General features: G+C 36.8%; 1 protein-coding gene across 2 annotated transcripts in view; it reads left to right on the top strand.

Moving 5' to 3' along the window:
- The window catches only part of TBPL1 (TATA-box binding protein like 1), a 51,768-nt gene that overhangs the window by 4,870 nt on the left and 22,541 nt on the right, over positions 1-24,357 (top strand). For both annotated transcript variants that reach the window (XM_053710906.1, XM_053710907.1), the window contains exon 2: positions 23,532-23,712. In XM_053710906.1, the coding sequence (XP_053566881.1) occupies positions 23,578-23,712 (135 nt within the window). In that variant the 5' untranslated portion in view covers positions 23,532-23,577. The remainder of the gene's footprint in view (positions 1-23,531; positions 23,713-24,357) is intronic.

Genomic DNA, 24,357 nt, shown 5'->3' with positions numbered 1-24,357 from the left:
ATAAATACACCCCTCACCACACCCACAATTCAGTTTTACAAACTTTGCCTCCGATGGAGGTGGTGAAGTAAGTTTGTGCTAGATTCTACGTTGATATGCGCTCCGCAGCAAGTTGGAGCCCGGTTTTCCTCTCAGCGTGCAGTGAATGTCAGAGGGATGTGAGGAGAGTATTGCCTATTTGAATGCAGTGATCTCCTTCTACGGGGTCTATTTCATAGGTTCTCTGTTATCGGTCGTAGAGATTCATCTCTTACCTCCCTTTTCAGATCGACGATATACTCTTATATATACCATTACCTCTGCTGATTCTCGTTTCAGTACTGGTTTGGCTTTCTACAAACATGTAGATGAGTGTCCTGGGGTAAGTAAGTCTTATTTTCTGTGACACTCTAAGCTATGGTTGGGCACTTTGTTTATAAAGTTCTAAATATATGTATTCAAACATTTATTTGCCTTGACTCAGAATGTTCAACTTTCCTTATTTTTCAGACAGTCCGTTTCATATTTGGGATAATGCATTTGAATTAATCATTTTTTCTTACCTTCAAAAATTTGACTCTTTTTTTTCCTGTGGGCTGTTAGGCTCGCGGGGGCTGAAAATGCTTCATTTTATTGCGTCATTCTTGGCGCGGACTTTTTTGGCGCAAAAATTCTTTTCCGTTTCCGGCGTCATACGTGTCGCCGGAAGTTGCGTCATTTTTTGACGTTATTTTGCGCCAAAAATGTCGGCGTTCCGGATGTGGCGTCATTTTTGGCGCCAAAAGCATTTAGGCGCCAAATAATGTGGGCGTCTTATTTGGCGCTAAAAAATAAGGGCGTCGCTTTTGTCTCCACATTATTTAAGTCTTATTTTTTCATTGCTTCTGGTTGCTAGAAGCTTGTTTTTTGGCATTTTTTCCCATTCCTGAAACTGTCATTTAAGGAATTTGATCAATTTTGCTTTATATGTTGTTTTTTCTCTTACATATTGCAAGATGTCTCACGTTGCATCTGAGTCAGAAGATACTACAGGAAAATCGCTGTCTAGTGCTGGAGCTACCAAGCTAAGTGTATCTGCTATAATTTTTGGTATCTGTTTCTCCAGCTGTTGTTTGTATTGCATGTCATGACAAACTTATTAATGCAGATAAAATTTCCTTTAGTACTGTTACATTACCTGTTGCTGTTCCGTCAACATCTAATTTTCAGAGTGTTCCTGATAAACATAAGAGATTTTATTTTTTAAATCCATTAAGAAGGCTATGTCTGTTATTTCTCCTTCTAGTCTACATAAGTCTTTTAAAACTTCTCTTTTTTCAGATGAATTTTTAAATGAACATCCTGATTCTGATACTGATAATGGTTCTTCTGGTTCAGAGGTTTCTGTCTCAGAGGTTGATGCTGATAAATCTTTGTATTTGTTCAAGATGGAATTTATTCGTTCTTTATTTAAAGAAGTATTAATTGCATTAGAAATAGAGGATTCTGGTCCTCTTGATACTAAATCTAAACGTTTAAATAAGGTTTTTAAATCTCCTGTAGTTATTCCAGAAGTGTTTAATCTCCCTGATGCTATTTCTGAAGTAATTTCCAGGGAATGGAATAATTTGGGTAATTCTTTTACTCGTTCTAAACGTTTAAGCAATTATATCCTGTGCCATCTGACAGATTAGAGTTTTTTTGGGGACAAAATCCCTAAGGTTATGGGGCTGTCTCTACTCCTGCTAAATGTGCTACTATTCCTACGGTAGATAGTAATTCATTTTAAGGATCCTTTAGATAGGAAAATTGAATCCTTTCTAAGAAAAGCTTACTTATGTTCAGGTAATCTTCTTAGACCTGCTATATTTTTAGCGGATGTTGCTGCAGCTTCAACTTTTTGGTTAGAAGCTTTAGCGCAACAAGTAACAGATCATAATTTTATAGCATTATTATTTTTCTATAACATGCTAATAATTTTATTGGTGATACCATCTTTTGATATCATTAGAGTTGATGTCAGGTATATGTCTCTAGCTATTTTAGCTAGAAAAGCTTTATGGATTAAACTTGGAATGCTGATATGTCTTCTAAGTCAACTTTGCTTTCTTTTTCTTTCCAGGGTAATAAATTATTATTTCAACTGTTTCTGGAAGGAAGGGAACTTTTTTACCAAAGGATAAAAAATCTAAGGTAAATTTAGGTCTAATAATCATTTTTCGTTCCTTTCCTCACAATAAGGAACAAAAGCCTGATCCTTCATCCTCAGGAGTGGTATCAGTTTGGAAACTATTTCCAGTTTGGAATATATCCAAGCCTTATAGAAAACCTATAGCCAGCTCCTAAATACCCATGAAGGTGCGGACCTTATTCCAGCTCAGCTGGTATGGGGCAGATTACGTTTTCTCAAAGAAATTTTGATCAATTCCGTTCTCAATTTCTGGTTTTAGAACATTGTTTCAGAAAGGTACAGCATTGGCTTCAGTTAAGGCCTCCTGCTAAGAGATTTTTTCTTTCCCGTGTCCCAGTTAACACAGCAAAGGCTCAGCATTTCTGAAATGTGTTTCAGATCTAGAGTTGGCTGGAGTAATTATGCCAGTTCCAGTTCTGGAACAGGGGCTGGGGTTTTATTTTATCTCTTCATTGTACCAAAGAAGGTCAATTCCTTCAGACCAGTTCCGGATCTATCAATATTGAATCGTTATGTAAGGATTCCAACATTCAGTTTCTGTAGGACTGTCCTGCCTTTTGTTTAGCAAGGGCATTATATGTCTACAATAGATTTACAGGATGTGTATCTGCATATTCCGATTCATCCAGATCACTTTTAGTGTCTGAGATTCTCTTTTTAGACAAGCATTACCAGTTTTGTGGCTCTAGCCTCAGTTCCAAGAATTTTTTTCAAAGGTTCTCGGTGCCCTTCTTTCTGTAATCAGAGAACAGGGTTTTGGTATTTCCTTATTGGACGATATCTGGGTACTTGCTCAGTCTTCTCATTTTCGAAGAATCTCATACGAATCGACTTGTGTTGTTTCTTCAAGTTCATGGTTGGAGGATCAATTTACCAATCAGTTCATTGATTCCTCAGACAAGGGTAACCTTTTTAGGTTTCTAGAATAGATTCAGTGTCTATGACTCTGTCCTTGTCAGACAAGAGAAGTTTAACATTGATTTCAGCTTGTCAAAACCTTCAGTCACAATCATTCCCTTTGGTAGCCTTATGCATGGAAATTTTAGGTCTTAGGACTGCCGCATCAGATGCGATCTCCTTTGCTCGTTTTCACATGCGACCTCTTCAGCTCTGTATGCTGAACCAATGGTGCAGGGATTACTCAAAGATATCTCACTTAATATCTTTAAACCGATTATACGACACTCTCTGACATGGTGGACAGATCACCATTGTTTAGTTCAGGGGGCTTCTTTGTTCTTCCGACCTGGACTATAATCTCAACAGATGCAAGTCTTTCAGGTTGGGGAGCTGTGTGGGGGTATCTGACGGCACAAGGGGTTTGGGAATCTCAGGAGGTGAGATTTCCGATCAATATTTTGGAACTCCGTGCAATTTCAGAGCTCTTCAGTCTTGGCCTCTTCTGAAGAGAGAGTTGTTCATTTGTTTTCAGATAGACAATGTCACAACTGTGGCATACATCAATCATCAAGGAGGGACTCACAGTCCTCTGGCTATGAAAGAAGTATCTCGAATTTTGGTTTGGGCGGAATCCAGCTCTTGTCTAATCTCTGCGGTTCATATCCCAGGTATGGACAATTGGAAAGCGGATTATCTCAGTCGCCAAACGTTGCACCTGGGCAAATGGTCTTCACCCAGAGGTATTTCCTCAGATTGTTCAAATGTGGGAACTCCCAGAAATAGATCTGATGGCTTCTCATCTAAACAAGAAACTTCCCTGGTATCTGTCCGGATCCAGGGATCCTCGGGCGGAGGCAGTGGATGCATTATCTCTTCCTTACAAGTGTCATCCTGCCTATATCTTTCCGCCTCTAGTTCTTCTTCCAAGGGTATTCTCCAATATTCTAAGGAATGCTCGTTTGTCCTGCTGGTAGCTCCAGCATGGCCTCACAGGTTTTGGTATGCGGATCTTGTCCGGATGGCCTCTTGCCAGCTGTGGACTCTTCCGTTAAGACCAGTCTTTCTGTCTCAAGGTTCTTTTTTCCATCCGGATCTCAAAACCTTAATTTTAAGGTGTGGAGTTTGAACGCTTGATTCTTGGTCAAAGAGGTTTCTCTGACTCTGTGATTGATACTATGTGACAGGCTCGTAAATCTGTATCTAGAGAGATATATTATAGAGTCTGGAAGACTTATATTTCTTCAGGATGGTTTAGATAAAGGTTTGTCCGCAAGTTTCTTGAAAGACAAATCTCTGCTCTTTCTGTTCTTTTTCACAGAAAGATTGCTATTCTTCCTGATATTCATTGTTTTGTACAAGCTTTGGTTCGTATAAAACCTGTCATTAAGTCAATTTCTCCTCCTTGGAGTTTGATTTTGGTTCTGGGGGCTCTTCAAGCTCCTCCATTTGAACCCATGCATTCTTTGGTCATTATATTACTTTCTTGGAAAGTTTTGTTTCTTTTGGCCATCTCTTCTGCCAGAAGAGTCTCTGAATTATCTACTCTTTTTTTTTTGTGAGTCTCCTTTTCTGATTTTGCATCAGGATAAGGCGGTGCTGCGAACTTCTTTTGAATTTTTTACCTAAGGTTGTGAATTCTAACAACATTAGTAGAGAAATTGTGGTTCCTTCATTATGTCCTAATCCTATGAATTCTAAGGAGAAATCATTGCATTCTTTGGATGCTGTTAGAGCTTTGTAATATTATGTTGAAGCTATTAAGTCTTTCCGAAAGACTTCTAGTCTATTTGTCATCTTTTCCGGTTCTAGAAAAGACCAGAAAGCTTCTGCCATTTCTTTGGCATCTTGGTTGAAATCTTTATTTCATCATGCCTATGTTGAGTCGGGTAACACTCCGCCTCAAAGGATTACAGCTCATTCTACTAGGTTAGTTTCTACTTCCTGGGCGTTTAAGAATGAAGCTTCGGTTGATCAGATTTGCAAAACAGCAACTTGGTCCTCTTTGCATACTTTTACTAAATTCTACCATTTTGATGTGTTTTCTTCTTCTGAAGCAGTTTTTGGTAGAAACGTACTTCAGGCAGTGGTTTCAGTTTGAATCTTCTGCTTATGTTTTTTCATTAAAAATTTTATTCTGGGTGTGGATTATTTTCAGCAGGAATTGGCTGTCTTTTATTTTATCCCTCCCTCTCTAGTGACTCTTGTGTGGAAAGATCCACATCTTGGGTAATCATTATCCCATACGTCACTAGCTCATGGACTCTTGCTAATTACATGAAAGAAAACATAATTTATGTAAGAACTTACCTGATAAATTCATTTCTTTCATATTAGCAAGAGTCCATGAGGCCTGCCCTTTTTTGTGGTGGTTTTGATTTTTTTGTATAAAGCACAATTATTCCAATTCCTTATTTTATATGCTTTCGCACTTTTTTCTTATCACCCCACTTCTTGGCTATTCGTTAAACTGAATTGTGGGTGTGGTGAGGGGTGTATTTATAGGCATTTTAAGGTTTGGGAAACTTTGCCCCTCCTGGTAGGAATGTATATCCCATACGTCACTAGCTCATGGACTCTTGCTAATATGAAAGAAATGAATTTATCAGGTAAGTTCTTACATAAATTATGTTTTACCACACTCAGATTATATAATAACACAATAAAAGTTGGATTTTTATTTCACAGCTGCAAGGCCTCAAAATAATCCATCTTACAGTGGCTCCCTGTTATCTTGGTTTGTTGATCCCTGGTATAGTGTGTATGTATATATGTGTGTGTGTATGTATGTGTATGTATGTATATGTATATGTATGTGTGTGTTTGTGATGATGAAAAGAGTTAAGTCAAATAAATTTGAGCATTAAAGCTGTGGATAAAGACTTACAGGAAAACTTATCAAGCTGAAGATGGGCCAATTCTCAAGCAGAAAACCTGTGCACCTGCAATTGCCTCTTGCAATGTAGCATTGCTTGGTGAAAATACATATTGCACAATCGCTCTCTTGTGCAATCCTACCCCCTGCTCTCACTCAACAGGGCCTGTCAGTCATCCAAAATGAGTACATTTGTGGTTTTAAAAAATAAGGAACTGCTTCTTAAATTTGTGGTTGCTGGCTCAGTCATAAAGCCTGCATAGAAGCTGCAAATGCAACTTGATACATTTTCTCGTTTTAACTATTTGTTATTTATGATAGTACGTTAGATCATGGCTTCTTTAACTTTTTCCACTTGCAACCTTTTTTTGGGTGAGAAATTTATTCATGACCCCGGGTATATAAAATATGCTCATACTCCACCCTTCCATGCTTATTCCCCTGCACCTTCCATACTCCCCCTTCATATTCATACCCCCATTCAATACTCATACTCCCCCCCCTTCCATGCTCATTCCCCTGCTCCTTCCATACTCCCCCTTCATATGCATACCCCCTTCTGTACTCATACTGCCCCTTCCATGCTCACTCCCCTGCTCCTTTTATACTCCCCCCTTTATATTCATACCCCCTTCCATACTTATACTTCCCCCTTCATACTCCCTCCCCCTTCCATGCTCAATGCCCCTTCCATACTCACCCTTTATATTCCTAGTCCCCCTTCCATGCTCATACCATTTTATGCTCACTCTGCAGTGCTCCCTCTTCTCTCCTGAGCAGCACAGTGCGCTGGGATGAAGTGACATATGATTACTTCCTCCCAGCTCTGCCGCGAAGGAGGGAAGAGGGAGTGCTGGGAGGAAGCAGGCAGCCGGCCAGTGCTTGGAGTGTGTGCCTGTGCAATGGCACAGATCGCACACCCCTAAGACCGGCCCTAAGAACCAGCCGGTCTTTATATCGCAGTCGCGGGCGTATTAAAAGTGCATGCGCGATCGCACAAAATGTGGGTCGCGGGCCTCCTGACTCCATATTATGGTTATGCGACCTCATGGGGTCACGAACCACAGTTTTAAGAAGGGCTGCATTAGATCAGTCTAAGCCCGGGGAAGGCAATGAAATTCACTGTTCCGAGTTTTCCTTTCAGTGAAATTGTACTGTAGTTGTATGTCAATATTTGATGTTTGTTTCAGATATGGAGATTGTTGTCTAAGGCTGGTATGTTTTAGAAATTATGTAGCTATTAAAATATAGGTGGATGAGGAGATGAAGGGATAGTCTAGTCAAAATTAAACTTAGTTAAATCTTAGTCATAATTAAAATTAAAAGCTGTATGTTTCCTCCAGCTATTGTAGCCTGCATATCTACAGCTACTGCAGTATGGTGTGACATATCTGACCTTTCATCCCTTGATGAAATTCAGGATCGCTTAAAGGGATACTAAACCAAGCTAAATGTAGCCACCTATCGGAAAGCACTACCCAGGGTGCTGAACCAAAAATGGGCCGGCTCCTAAGTTTACATTTCGGCTTTTTCAAATAAAAATAGCAAGAGAATGAAGAAAAAATAATAGGAGTTAATTAGAATTTGCTTAAAATTGCATGCTCTATCTGAATCATGAAAAAAAAAAAATGGCTTTAGTATCCCTTTAAGTTTGGTCAAGACTGCAAGCAGTTGGAGATGGGCGAATGTGTAAATTTCCGAATTTGAATATTAGAACGACTGTTATTACCGAAATTCGAATTACAAATGTTAGATCGAATGTCCACATTTGAAATTTTAAATTTAACATTCTATTTAACAAATACTATTCAGAAGTTCAATAGTTCATGTGGTAGGGAATCTATTTAAATTGATACATAATAAATACAAATATATCAATTCAAATGTTTCTATTTCGAATTGAATATTGCATAATTTGAATATTACATTTTAAATAAAGCATTATAGAAATACTATTACAAATATATAAATTCAAATTTTTCGATTTCGAATATTGCATTATTCGAATAATACATTTAAATAAAGCATTTTAGAAATACTATTACAAATATATAAATTCAAATTTTTCGAAACCATTATTTTCGAATGTAATCGTAAAATTAGAAACAGAACATTCGAAAATCGAAAGTTATGTAAAATTCGATTTGAACGATTGTGTAAAATTCGTTTCATTTTTCAAATGTTGCGAAACATTCGCCCATCCCTACAAGCAGTTTCATTTGTGATGCAGTTGTTGAAATAACTTGCATTAATGCAAGCAGTACTGCTATGGCTGTTCAGGCTAGAAGAGCCTTATGGCTCATGTCATTTTCTGCTTATACAGTATATAAAAGCAGATTTATTTCCCACCTATTTCTGAGAAAGCTTTTGTTTGGATCTGGACTAGATGCTGTCTTTTTTTTTAAAGTCACTGGAAGTAAAGGAGTTTTCCTGCCGCAAGACAAAAAAGCTAAGGGCAGGGTTAAGCTGCTATATGATTTCAATTATTTTGTCATTCCAAAATGCAAAGATCCTTTTCTGTGTCTCAGAAGTCAGTCACCTCCATGTCCACATGGAAGCCAGTTCCTCTTGGTTTAAAGGGACAGTTTACTCAAATGTTCTCCCCTTTAATTTGTTCTCAATGTTCCACTTTACCTGCTGGAGTGTATTACATTGTTTACAAGTATTTCCATTAACCTTATATTGGCATTTGAAATAGTGTATTTAGCCTGTGGTATCTCCACCCGTCCTGAAAGTTTTTGGCCTCAAGGCCAAGCTGTGTTAACACAGCCAGTAGAAGAAATTACACTCCCAGTGGGTTATAGAAGAGATAAGGTAATAAAATGTTAATTTTTCATTGTTCTCTCAAAGTATTGGTGATTGGTTTATGGACAGATATAAGATAAAGAAGCAGGTAAATGTACACAATGTGATAAAGTAATGAGATCTGATTATACCTATACAAGCTTAACCCATTTTATTAGGTTGTGGCTTCAAAACACAAAATCAGCTAATTCATATACACAAATAAGCCTTAAAAAAGGCAAATCTGATACATTTTATACTCTGCAGCTGGTAAAAAAAAGTAATTGGAAACACATTAATAAAGTGAAGGTAAAGTTAATGTGTCTGCTCCAAATAAATAAATATATCATTCAAAATAAATAGCATGTTCATTCATCATTTCTTATATTTTACAATTTTACCTTTGATATCTTTTATAATGTGCTCCGATTTTGCTTTGCTCAAATCAACCCGTTTGTTTTTTATTCTAAACAACGATCACGTTGTTTAGACAGCCAATTGATTCTTTGGCTGTTAGGCGGCCATCAATTGACGTCAGCAGGGGATGCTTAATTGTGCGCATGCCCAACTATTTGCAGTTCCTCCTTGAAAAGCAAGCGCGTCCTCGTGTAGCTGGCCAAGATTCAACAGCATGGGAAAAACTTTACCTTCACTTTAAGGGAAAAACATTTTTACAGTATACTGTCCCTTTTAAAAAAAAAAAAATAAACTGTCTCTTCCTTCAGTATGAAGGTGTGGCCTTAACCCAAAATCAGTTCTAGTATGGGGGAAGTCTGAATCTTTTTTCAGGAGGTTTGGGAAAAGTCAGTTCAAGATGCTTGGGTACTGAAAATAATATTCAAGGGTATTGCATAGGATTTTGGTCACTGCCCGCTTGAGGAAGATTCCTCCTTTCTCCTGTTCCAAAAGATCCTTTTAAAGGCCAGAGCTTTCTTGGCATGTATAAAAGACCTAGAAGTGATTACTCCGGTCCCATTGGAGGAACAGAAACGGTGGTTGTATTCAAACCTTTTCATTGTTCGAAAGAAAGACAGAATTTAAGTGCCACTCTTGTTTCTCAAAATTGAACATATTTCTCAAAGTCCGAATGTTTCTTTTGTGAATATGGCCCTTTTAAGGTCTATTTCCCAACTCTCTGTATGTTTTATTTTGTAACACTTTTGGTTTGAAGAAGGGGCATGTTATTTCTGCAGACACAAATTCAGTTTTGAGAACTACAAAACCAATATGGGATAATATCTTCAAGATAGAAAAATTGACCAAAAAAATCTTGGATACTTCTGGGAGATGCATATTCAGCATTTTGCTATATAATGGAAAAACAAATATATTTCAGGATGAATAACCTTTAGATTATGTTTCTTAAATATAAACTATCTTTTTTTAAAAAAAAAAAAAAAAAAAAGAAAAAAAGATTTAAATAAAAAATAAAGGCCAACATTTCTAAAAATTATTTATGTTAAATCGTTAATTTCATCCACACTGCACTTGCCAGATAAACTCCATTTTTTTTCATGATGATAAATTATATTATAGAAGCATAGAGTTTGACGGTAGATAAGAACCAAAAGGCCCATCAACTCTACCCATATTACGTGTTACCGTTTTCTTAGGATAGCCTTATGCATGTATGTCCCAAGCATTTTTTAATTATTTTTACAGTCCTTGTTAACCACCTCTTTTGGAAGTTTATTCCATGAATCCACCACCCTTTTTGTAAAATAATAATAAAATAAAAAAAAGTTGCCTCACATTTTTCCTGAATCTTATACCCTCTAACTTAAAGGGACATTAAACCCAAAAATTTTCTTTCATTATTCAGATAGAGAAATACAATTTTTAAAAAGTTTCCAATTGACTTCTATTATCAAAAATGTTTCATTCTCATGTTATTCTTTGTTAAAGAGATACCTAGGTAGGTAGCGTGCACATGCCTGAAGCACTACACGACAGGAAATAGTGCTGCCATCTAGTGCTCCTGCTAATGTATAACGTTGTTGCAAAACTGCTGCTATATAGTGCTGCAGACACGTGCACACTCTTGAGCTTACATTTCTGTTTTTCAAATAAGGATAACAAGAAAATTAAGAAAATATGATAATAGAAGTAAATTAGAAAGTTGTTTAAAATGTTATGTTCTATCTAAATCATGAAAGAAAAAAATGGATTTTACGTCCCTTTTTAAGATTGTGATCCCTTGTTATGGTATTTTTTCACATACATTTTTAAGTCAGAGGTTGTGTGTGTGCATGTTTTTATATTTTAGACCATATGTACCATTTAGTAGGCCTACTTTGGACAGATTCTAGTTTTATATCCTTTTGGAGATGTGGTTTTCAGAACTGTTCCAGATGAGGCCTTAGCAATCTGTAAAGTGGCATAAGAACCCTGCGATTTCTGCTACTAATGCCTCTCTCTCAATTCAATGTAACATTAAACACAGCACCCACTGCACGGCACGGAACAGGCTTACCAAACCCAGCATCAATATGAAAAAGCAGAAATGTTCCAGCTGGTGCAAAAACCTTTTATTGTGCAATCTGGGATACAAACAAAGCAAAGCAACGTTTCAGGCCCACACTCGGCCTTTTCTCAAGCTTGACCATCAGTGAGTGAACAAACATTTAAATAGCCCCAATGGCGCCAAATATTGTGATTATAACATATACACTAGGGCTGCAACTAACGATTATTTTCATAATCGATTAATCGGCCGATTATTTTTTCGATTAGTCGACTAATCGGTTAAAAAGAGAATCATTAATAGTTTTCTATGTTTTAAATAAAATCCACATAATGAGTGTTACAAATATAAACTTCAGACTAAAACTTTATATTAACACAACTGTTTCTTCAATTTTTAAGCAGTAGAGCACAGTTTTATAATTAAACAAAACAAAACCACAAACTGTTTGAAAAGAGGTAGAACTAGAAAGAGTTAGACTATCACTGTTAATAACATTCTGTTATTCACTCTTTCAGAAACTTTGCATTGAAATGCAAAAATCTCAACATGTCCACATGCTTCTGGCTAAGGCTGGTTCTCTGTTTGCAGCTATATTTCCTGCAGCAGAGACGAGGCACTCGGATGGCGTTGAGGTTCTTGAGATGTATAAGTAGGGTTTTGCCAATTTCACCAAAGTGGGATATTTATCTTTGTTAGCTTTTCACCAATGCTAAGTGTTTTCTACCTTGGCAAGGGGCCTCTCAATAAAGTAACCCTTGACTTCATTCTAATATAAAACAATCTTGAATATCTATATGCAATGGTAAAAACCCGCTATAAGGTTAGGGGAAATATCTAGTCCTCTCTAAAAATAACGAATATATACTTATAAAGGTTGAATCTGGTACATATTATAACAATAAAACAAAAAAAATATAAAAAAAACAATAAAAAACAAAATCAGAAGCGCTAAGGACTGTATATCAATAACAGAACAAAGCCTTACACATTTATTTATATAGTACATATAATCAGCAATAGCAAGCAGTACGCTAATAATTGTGCAAACAGACAATAGTGCACATCAATTTAAATAACTCCCATCAATCTAGGGCTAGGTGTAAATAACAAGCTTGGCACTATATCATGAAAAGCATAGTTCCAAATCACCTGATTTAATATAAACAATACAAATGATGACTATTATATCTGGGTTGCACATAAGCCAGGGGTAGTTGTAAACTTATGCTGTCCTGAAAAAGTAAAAAGTATACGTCTCTAAACATCCTTTAGGCTAAGGACATAACCATAAAACGCAATACCATGTGCAGGAGTTCATTGGAGTGAAGCAGCTGGTGTTGTGCACAGACCAACTAATTGCAAACCAACTAATCGATTATGAGATTCGTTGACAACTATTTTAATAATCAATTATTATCGATTATGACGATTAGTTGTTGCAGCTCTAATATACACTGTTGCCATCTAGTGGAAAGTTACAATATAACATCTATAAAAAAAAATCTATAAAAATGTGTTTAAGAGTGAACCCTTGTGAATAATTCAATCACAAAATATATCGCCACATAGTGAACAATCATCATATTATTTATCAAAATTTGTTTTTATATATATATATATATATATATATATATAACTATTCAGTGTAAATCAGTTTATGAATAACATGGTGATAAACAATTCATTCACCTAAAAATAATCATAATGATACATTTAATCAGATTAAAATTTAAAATCCATTATAAATTTGATACAATAACCACAATACGTCAAGTTAAAAACATAAATCAAATGTGTCAATCCACAAACAAATATTTATTTTTATTTCATGCTTTTATTTTTGTTTATTTCATATTCCATCCGTAGACTAACACATTTGAGTATTGGTCAATATTGGATATTCAAACTGTATGCACACACCATGCACACAAGGGTTCACTCTTAACACATTTGTATGATTTTTTTTTTATAGATGTTATATTGTAACTTTCCACTAGATGGCAACAGTGTATATGTTGTAATCACAATATTTGGCGCCATTGGGGCTATTTAAATGTTTGTTCACTCACTGATGGTCAAGCTTGAGAAAGGGCCGAGTGTGGGCCTGAAACGTTGCTTTGCTTTGTTTGTATCCCAGATTGCACAATAAAAGGTTTTTGCACCAGCTGGAACATTTCTGCTTTCTCTCTCAATTCAACCAAGTATTCAACTAGCCTTACTGGCTGCACTGCCGCATTATCTACCAAGTTATAAATAATCTAAAATAATAATTTCCAAGTCCTCTTTAGTTACAGTAAGTATTTTACCATTAAGATTATAATTGGCCTTTGTTTTTTGGATCCTAATATGCATAATTTTGCTCTTGGTAATATTATTTTAGATCCCATTTATTTGCTCAGTATTCCAGTTTTTTTTTTTTTTGTTTAAATATCACTGCTTATTTGATCCACTCCTGGAACATCAACTTGTTTGAATATACTCCATTAATTGAAATCCTCTGTCTTCTATCCTTAAAGGGACATGAAACCCAAAATGTGTCTTTCATGATTTAGATATAGAATACCATTTTAAACAACTTTCTAATATAATTCTAATTTGTTTGCTTCCTTCTCTTGTTACCCTTTGCTGAAAGTTTTATCTTGGCAAACTCAGGAGCACCAAAGAACCTAGGTTCTAGCTGATGATTGGTGGCTGTGTGTGTATATATGTATATATATGTATATATATGTATATATGTGTGTATATATATATATATATATATATATATATATATATATATATATATATATATATATATATATATATATATATATATATCTATATATATATATATATCTATATATATATATATATCTATATATATATATATATATCTATATATATATATATATATATATATCTATATATATATATATATATATATATATCTATATAAATATATACAAATATAAATATCAATCACACACACCAATTGCCATTGGCTCACCCATGTGTTAAGTTAGAAACCAGTAGTGGGTTGCTGCTCCTTCAACAAATACCAAGAGAATTAAACAAATTAAATAGAAGTAAATTAGAAAGTTGTATAAAATTGTATTCTCTATCTGAATCATGTTGTGTGGGACAGTGTCAAATGCTAGATATTTCTAGATATGCTACATATACGGCTCCTCCCTGGTCTATTAATTTACTAACATGGTAAAAAGAAATCAATTGGATTAGTCTGACATGATCTTCCAGCAGTGAAACTATGCTGTCCTTTGTCTAAGTGGTTTCCTGAAGATAAGACACACATTTTCCTTTTAAAAGAGTCTGCATTAATTTCCCTGCAATTGAGGGCATACTGACTGGTCTACAGGGAGTGCAGAATTATTAGGCAAGTTGTATTTTTGAGGATTAATTTTATTATTGAACAACAACCATGTTCTCAATGAACCCAAAAAACTAATTAATATCAAAGCTGAATAGTTTTGGAAGTAGTTTTTAGTTTGTTTTTAGTTATAGCTATTTTAGGGGGATATCTGTGTGTGCAGGTGACTATTACTGTGCATAATTATTAGGCAACTTAACAAAAACAAATATATACCCATTTCAATTACGGTATTTATTTTTACCAGTGAAACCAATATAACATCTCAACATTCACAAATATACATTTCTGACATTCAAAAACAAAACAAATCAGTGACCAATATAGCCACCTTTCTTTGCAAGGACACTCAAAAGCCTGCCATCCATGGATTCTGTCAGTGTTTTGATCTGTTCACCATCAACATTGCGTGCAGCAGCAACCACAGCCTCCCAGACACTGTTCAGAGAGGTGTACTGTTTTCCCTCCTTGTAAATCTCACATTTGATGATGGACCACAGGTTCTCAATGGGGTTCAGATCAGGTGAACAAGGAGGCCATGTTATTAGATTTTCTTCTTTAATACCCTTTCTTGCCAGCCACGCTGTGGAGTACTTGGACGCGTGTGATGGAGCATTGTCCTGCATGAAAATCATGTTTTTCTTGAAGGATGCAGACTTCTTCCTGTACCACTGCTTGAAGAAGGTGTCTTCCAGAAACTGGCAGTAGGACTGGGAGTTGAGCTTGACTCCATCCTCAACCCGAAAAGGCCCCACAAGCTCATCTTTGATGATACCAGCCTAAACCAGTACTCCACCTCCACCTTGCTGGCGTCTGAGTCGGACTGGAGCTCTCTGCCCTTTACCAATCCAGCCACGGGCCCATCCATCTGGCCCATCAAGACTCACTCTCATTTCATCAGTCCATAAAACCTTAGAAAAATCAGTCTTGAGATTTCTTGGCCCAGTCTTGACGTTTCAGCTTGTGTGTCTTGTTCAGTGGTGGTCGTCTTTCAGCCTTTCTTACCTTGGCCATGTCTCTGAGTATTGCACACCTTGTGCTTTTGGGCACTCCAGTGATGTTGCAGCTCTGAAATATGGCCAAACTGGTGGCAAGTGGCATCTTGGCAGCTGCACGCTTGACTTTTCTCAGTTCATGGGCAGTTATTTTGCGCCTTGGTTTTTCCACACGCTTCTTGCGACCCTGTTGACTATTTTGAATGAAACGCTTGATTGTTCGATGATCACGCTTCAGAAGCTTTGCAATTTTAAGAGTGCTGCATCCCTCTGCAAGATATCTCACTATTTTTGACTTTTCTGAGCCTGTCAAGTCCTTCTTTTGACCCATTTTCCCAAAGGAAAGGAAGTTGCCTAATAATTATGCACACCTGATATAGGGTGTTGATGTCATTAGACCACACCCCTTCTCATTACAGAGATGCACATCACCTAATATGCTTAATTGGTAGTAGGCTTTCGAGCCTATACAGCTTGGAGTAAGACAACATGCATAAAGAGGATGATGTGGTCAAAATACTAATTTGCCTAAATTCTGCACTCCCTGTATAGTTGGCAGAATCTTCCCTACTACATTACATTAGTAATTTTCCAGTCTTCTGTAAATCAGGTAATGGAGTAGCTATTACAAATCGAAGTTCTTTTAGAACCCTTGGATGAATATTATCTGGGCCCACAAACTGATTTACTTTTATTTTTTATAAAGCCCTTGAAACCTCTTCCTTTGTAAATAAAAAGATAAGTACTACCCACTCTGGGCCAGATTACGAGTGGAGCGCAAATGTTTGCGCAATAAGGGGTGTATTGCAGGTGTTTGCGCTCATTGGACTTACCGCTGGTATTACGAATTGAAAAGTAAATGCGATCAATTGAGCGTAATCGCAACTTAAGCTAGAATGATTACCGCAACTTTTATAGCTCTGTTTAACTGTTTTGCAAAACTAAAAAGTGTCACAAAACACACAAAAAATACATTACAAAGTATAGTTACTCATAATAACACTATCTAATTTAATACTATAAAAAAAAATATTGCACACAAAGGTTATAAGGGCTCAAGGATATGGGGTCTCAGGTGTTAGAAAGAAAAAAAAAGGCAAGGGGCTTTAAAACCTCTGCGTCAGCATTTTAAATACTACAGCTGCTCCGTGCACAAGTGGGGCTTTTTAATCCTGTCAGCAATTAACAAAGTTAGTCATTATCAGATGGTACAAGCACCTTTTAGGCTCTCTGAGCAAGTGATGTGTTTAAAATGCTGGTGCATGGTCTCTGTCTCTCAAATAAGAAGAGTATTGCATTGAGCAATAATACTTTTGTATTGGGACTAACTATTAGGGATGCACCGAAATTTCGGCCGCAGAAAGTTTCGGCCGAAAATGGCATTTTTGGCTATTTCGGTTTTCGGTTTTTTTGCCTGTTATTTTCGGTGAAATTATTGTGTAGCATGCTTCAAATTTGATGCTAGCCTAGAGCTGCTGTAAGTTTATTACTTGACTTACTGTTCTGCATATAATGAGTTTTCGAGGACTATACTTTATTTGGATAATTGGTAAAAAAAAAAAAAACCCTGTTAAATATGATTCTGTTACATAGAACTAAATGAAGAATTAATACAGTATATTGATAATTTATAATTATTTTAAGTAGGGATGCACTAAAATTTTGGTCGCAGAAACATTTTGGCTGAAAATGGCATTATTTATTGCCTGTTTTTTTTTTTTTCTTGGTAAAATTATTGTGAAGCATATTATTGTTTTAAGATATTTTTGTCCAATTTTAGTGTGTTACTTTCAATAAAAGTGTGGGCTTTTTTTATTGGCTCTAATTATGCAGAAAAAAAAAAACTAAAAAAAAAAACTAAAAAAATAATTTGAGAAAATACATTTTCGGTATCAGTTTCGGTTTTCGGCCAAGTGCATCCCGGATTTTCGGATTCAGTTTCGGTCCAGAATTTCCATTTCGGTGCATCACTACTAACTATACATTTATAAGTTATGAGAGAAAGGAAGGAATACTTCTGAAAGCTTGTCAACTTATAAATGTATAGTTGGTCCCAATAAAAAAGTATCATTGCTCACTGCAATATTTTGTGGTATGTGTGTATATATAATCTCGATATTCAAGTAATTTTATGTACATCGTAATGATGATTCCTATAGCTATAATCTCCTCTAGATGGCAGTATCAAGTTGGCATTTTCAGTAGTTGCATTCCAGTAGCTGTTGTTTTGCATGAATGAAAGAAAGATGTGCTATTTCTGATGTTTATATGTGTACAATATTGAAGGTGAAATGATATACATTTTTTTTTTTTTTACACTAAATAACAAAATATTAAAAAAAAATATGCACATAACACTATGGTTGTATGTGTTTATTTTTGTTTATTTTTGTTTTTTCTGTGACTTAGCATATGTGTGAAGCCACCAGTCACCAGCTAGCTCTCAGTAGTGCATGACTGTACAAAAGCATACCTAGGTAGGCTCAGGAGCAAAGAGAGCAAAGTAAATTTGATACCTGAAGTAAAATGAAGTCTATTAAAAGTTTTTTATTTTTGACTTTCTTGTCCCTTTTCAATACCTGACTACATATCCTGCAAGTTTGTGTTTAACCCCTGCGATGGGATTAAACAGCTCAGGGCCAGCAGTTCTCTGTGGCTCCTAAGCAATACTTTAACTGTGGGCTTAACTCATTTGCAGGACTTAAACATATAGACGTGAGAGTCGCTAGTGTTAAATTACATGTTCTAATGAATTAAAGCATGTCATTTTTCCTTTATAATGGTCTTTTAAAGTATACAAATGTCAAGTCCATTCCTCTTTTAAAACTTAGTGCTGGTGTTAAACATGACTTTGCACTTGCTCAGATGTGAATCATTATTGTGGTACATTATCGAAACCAGTTTTCCAAGATAAGTGTTTCTGGCTATAGAAGTAAATTGTGTTTTTAACAAATGTTGCTAATTTTAAGCACAAGATTTATAAAAAATGTCATAATAGCCAAATCCATTTTCTTATTATATATTATATATATATTATATACACAACACGGAAGGGGACTGCACTCTCATACCGGACCGGGTACACATCCCATGACCCTGCGACATGCTCAGCCCTGGGTGCTCACTGGCACTCACAGGAAGCTGCACTGTTTCTAGAGTCACAGGCAGTTAGAACCATAGGGAAAATCACAAAACAATTTAATACAACACACAGAGAAAGTCCAGCACTCATTTACAAGCTCTCAGCTAAGATTAAAAACAAAAGTGGAAGGGTTATTTACTGCATTTGGCCAAATAGGACAAGCCCAGGTACCACGACAAGGTCCCTTCCAAAAACCTGGGACCCTAAAACAGCCACACAATGCAAGCTCTCAATCCAACAAACTGGTAATAAAGTCCCATTTGGCCAAATGCGGTAACAAACCCTTCCATTTTTGCTTTTAATCTTAGCTGAGAGCTTGTGAGTGCTGGACTTTCTCTGTGTGTTGTATTAATTCGTTTTGTAATTTTCCCTATGGTTTTTGCACCCAGACCTGTCTGGGGTTAACTGCCTGTGACTCTGGGGACAGCACAGCTTCCTGTGAGTGCCAGTGAGCACCCAGGGCTGAGCATGTTGCAGGGTCATGGGATGTGTACCCGTTCCGGTATGAGAGTGCAGTCCCCTTCTGTGTTTTGTATATGTCTGGGGTGATTACATAAGCCTGTGCACCCTTCACTTGTTCCCAGTTTGTTGGATTGAGAGCTTGCATTGTGTGGCTTTGTTAGGGTCCCAGGTTTTTGGAAGGGACATTGTCGTGGTACCTGGGCTTGTCCCATTTGGTCAAATGCGGTAACTAACCCTTCCATTTTTGCTTTTAATCTTAGCTGAGCGCTTGTAAGTGAGTGCTGGACTTTCTCTGTGTGATACTTAAACCAATACCTCAAGATCTTACCCATACATACGATATTGTAGCCTTTTTTCAAACTGCATGTTCCCATTTAATTTTAAGCTGGAGTGGAGACTTAACGAAAAATTGTTCACTTCTGTTCTGCCAGTACTAATTGCTCTTATTTGTATTATTGTACGTCTGAGAGCAGTGCTCCAAAAGCTGCTACTATACCGCTGGAAGCCTACCTGGGAGAGATCACTGTAGCTCGTTCAGACAAACCCCTGATGTACTGGGCAGTTAATAAACTGAGATTTAATGGGCCAAAAATATCTCTCTGCCCCATGCAGTAGTGTGAAAAGTGAGACTTTTCAGCTTAGCGTGAAACATCCTTACTGATGGCACACACGGACTTATAGCTGAACATGCAGAGATGCTTCTGTTTTTTAAAAAGAACATGCCACTAACTTTTTGAAATTTATTCTAATTTCTAGATTGCCTGTAATACTGATAGTTCTCATCTTGCCCAATTAAGTTCAATGCATACTGTACTCTGAGGTACATCCTTAGCTTGTATAATTGCAGAAAGAGTGTTCATAGGACAAATTAAGTTAATTCCTATGAACACTCATCCTACAATTATAGGACTAGATTTAGATTACGTTTGATTGGTAAGCTTTACCAATGCTCTGTTAACATTTCCAACTCCATAGACTTTAATGGAGTTGGACATGTATTGAGAACATTGGTAAAGCTTACCAGTCAAATGTAATCTAGGTCATAGTGTTGTTCCCCATGATTAAACAGTGCACTGTTATATTTTTTTTACTGTATTGCACTTTTGGTTGGTTTGTGATTTTTACATTTATTGTTTTTATAAATAAAATATTTATTAACCATGTTCTGTGAAATTTCTTCAAGTTTTTACAACTTTGTGACGAGCAAAAAAACTTATTATTTTATGTCTTTCGAGTTACAGTTCTTCATAATTCTAAATAAACTATCTTAAATCATTAGTCTGTATTATGCTTGGGAAACTGTCACATGACATAAAAAAACCGTATCGGCGAGTATTTGAAAAAAGTATATACATACATGCTACAAACAAAACATACCTGAACCTTTATAACCCCACCGCCGTGAACACCGGAACTAACATGGCGTCATGGCCGTTCCACTGCGCAGGTCCTGCCGTAACCATGGTTACCGGAAGCGACATAACTAAAACATAGAAAATGGCCACTGTTTATACATCTTAACAGGACAAAAGATATACATTGTAGTCACGTTATCCCTATCATTAATATGCAAAAGTTACTGGCATCTATCTGAGCCTAACAACATCCACCTTTGCTGAGGGAAAAAACTATTTAGCAAACTACACCATTAGTATACCTAAATAGGGCTCTTGTCAGAAAATCTAATCTAAAAAATATACATAAGCTATACAACTAATACTATTATATAGAGTGCAACATATGTCCTAAATCTAGCAGTCTGCATAGAGATTTACCTTAGATAGTACAGATCACAGAAAGCAATGCCAGTCCAGGTGGGTATTCAACCCCCTGGGCACCAAAGTACCCAGGTTGAATAGCCACCTGGATTCGCACTGTAACAATAAGTTGCCCCTATCACCTCCTCTAGTAAGAGGAGGGATATGGTCAATCGCGTACCTCAAATCTGAAACCGCATGACCAAACAACGCAAAATGTCAGGCAACTGGTTGCTCCGACTCGCCCTTTTTTTATGGCCATACGAGTCCGGAGGTCGTCAATCATTTTTTCCGACATAAAATAACCCACATGGACAATGTAATAGATAAACAATTTAAGTCGTCGTGCAGGTTACTCTGTCGAATCTCCAACTTTTTATTTGTAATCGGATGGGTGAAAAACTTTGTATTCAGTAGACCATTACAAGTGGTGCACCCAGCACACATGTAACAACCAGGTTTAACCTGTTGGAGCTAAGTCGCAGCTCCGAACTGGATCTACTTTAACCAGCATATCCCTAATTGACCTAGCCCTTCGGAAGCCAATTTTTGGAGGATTCCGAAGGTTCAAAAGAGTGATACAAAATGACAGTGAAAGGACCAAAGCACAGGTACAATTGATTGAGATGAAGGACCGATTACTCCAACGGGGATATAATGAAAAACATATCCTCGAACATTACAATACTTTTTTAGGATATGGACCAGGATATGGCTCTGACTTCCTCTAAACAACAGAATAAGGATGATAGAATAATTTTCACCACGTCATTTACAGCGGATAAGAAAGCTTTGCCTAATGTAATCAAACAGGAATGGAACATCATGGAATCGGATGGGAACTTACCCTTCAAAAAGATGCAGCCTTCAAAAATTGGCTTCCGAAGGGCTAGCTCAATTAGGGATATGCTGGTTAAAGTAGATCCAGTTCAGGACTACGACTTGGCTCCAACAGGTTAAACCTGGTTGTTACAAGTGTGCTGGGTGCACCACCTGTAATGGTCTACTGAATACAACGTTTTTCACCCATCCATCTACAAATAAAAAGTTTGAGATCCGACATAGAGTAACCTGCACAACGACTTAAATTGTTTATCTATTACATTGTCCGTGTGGGTTATTCTATGTCGGAAAAACGATTGACGACCTCTGGACTCGTATGGCCAACCACCGCACCTCATTTCGTATGGCCATAAAAAAAGGGTGAGTCGGAACAACCGGTTGCCCGACATTTTGCGTTGTTTGGTCATGCGGTTTCAGATTTGAGGTACGTGATTATTGACCATATCCCTTCTCTTACTAGAGGAGGTGATAGGGGCAACTTATTGTTACAGCACAAGTCCAGGTGGATATTCAACCTGGGTACTTTGGTGCCCAGGGGGTTGAATACCCACCTGGACTTGCATTGCTTTCTGTGATCTGTACGATCTATAAGGTAAATCTCTATACAGACTGCTAGATTTAGGACATATTATGTTACACTCTATATAATAGTATTAGCTGTATAGCTTTGCATGCATATTTATTCTGTTTGGAGGAAGTCAGAGTCATATCCTGGTCCATATATTCTTAAAAAGTATTGTAATGTTTGAGGATATGTTTTTCATTATATCCCTGTTGGAGGAATCGGTCCTTCATCTCAATCAATTGTACCTGTGCTTTTGTCCTTTCACTGTTATTTCGTATCACTCTTTAGAACTGTGATACTGGTAACACATTTTTTTATAATAGTATTAGTTGTATAGCTTTGCATGTATAATTTTTTAGATTGGATTTTCTGACGAGCCCTATTTAGGTATACGAATGGTGTAGTTTGCTAAATATTTTTTTCCCTCAGCAAAGGTGGATGTTGTTAGGCTCAGATAGATGCCAGTAACTGTTGCATATTAATGATAGGGATAACGTGACTACAATGTATATCTTTTGTCCTGTTGAGATGTATAAACAGTTGCCACTGTTATATGTTATGTCGCTTCCGGTAACCATGGTTATGGAGCGGTCATGACGCCATGTTAGTTCCAATTTGCGGCTGAAGTGTTCACGTTTTTTTTTTTTTTTTTTTGTACTTTGTATGGTCTGAGGGCAGGGCTATCACCCCCAAAACGTTACTAATAAATTCAGCTTTAATTTATAAGACCCGGTGAGTGCTTTCTATTGGATTGACAATCTAATCTAGGTAATTCCACAGCACTTTAACATTAACTACAGTGGGGGAGTACAATAATCAAGACATTTACATAAATCATAAGGGTAGAAGGGCCTGCCCTTAAGACACTGTAAGCTGTAAATCATAGTTATGTGAAACGATCAACAGGACAGGTGGACTTGTGAGCTTTCATTCGGAAGGGAGAGACAGGGCTGCCACTATATATGTTTGGACCCCTTACTTGACCATTGATTGGTTTCCTTTTGACCTCTGCAATTTATGTCACTATGACTAAAATGTGTGCACATTTTATTCTTGAGTGTAGTCAAACTTGAAAAAGGTGTAAAAGTAAAAAAAACACATATACAGAAATAGACCTAGAGACTTGAACACACACACATGTATGCAGCCTTTAACATTTCTGGTCATTTTTATTTGATATGAATATAAATTTGTTTTTGTTTGTTTTTTGTTTTTTTACTTTTTTCAGATCATAATCTTAATGGTGGTGGGAAGGCAACACGTAAGCCACCTCAATGGATGCAGACAGTGATGTGGCTTTGGATATTTTAATTACAAACGTTGTATGTGTGTTTCGAACGCGATGCCATTTAAACCTGAGGAAGATTGCACTGGAAGGAGCAAATGTCATTTATAAGCGTGAGGTTGGGGTAGGTATTAAAACCTATCTGCTTAAAGGGACATTGTATACTAGATTTTTCTTTGCAAACATGTTTTGTAGGTGGTCCATTTATATAGCCGATTTGGGAGCGTTTATGTAAAAAAAAAAACTTGATGTGGATTTTGCTGAATGTTATAAACCAAGGGTTTTAAAACCTGTCTTTTTAGGATTACACTGGGTGAGCGCAGGTTAATAACCATATTTACTAATCGGCTGATTATTTCACCTGTGCTCCAGATCAGATAACCTGAAAATCTGGCCTTTTAGGGAGGCTTAAAGACAGGTTTAAAAACCCCTGGTAGAAACCAACAAAATTTTTATATATGTTACATATGTCTGAAAATGATAAACTGTCCTATAAAGAATTAACAAATGTATATTGATTTGTGTGTAACCAATAAGTATGTGCTGTTGCTGCTGGCTTGTAGCACTAGCTACAACCCTTAAGAACGAATATCAGACAACACTTTTGTTTCTCCAACATTGGTGTGTCCGGTCCACGGCGTCATCCATAACTTGTGGGAATATTCTCTTCCCCAACAGGAAATGGCAAAGAGCACAGCAAAAGCTGTCCATATAGTCCCTCCTAGGCTCCGCCCACCCCAGTCATTCTCTTTGCCGCTGAACAAGCAGC

The sequence above is a fragment of the Bombina bombina genome, chromosome 4 (assembly GCF_027579735.1).
Source record: "Bombina bombina isolate aBomBom1 chromosome 4, aBomBom1.pri, whole genome shotgun sequence".
NCBI lineage: Eukaryota > Metazoa > Chordata > Amphibia > Anura > Bombinatoridae > Bombina > Bombina bombina.
This window is presented reverse-complemented; position numbering and strand designations above follow the sequence as displayed.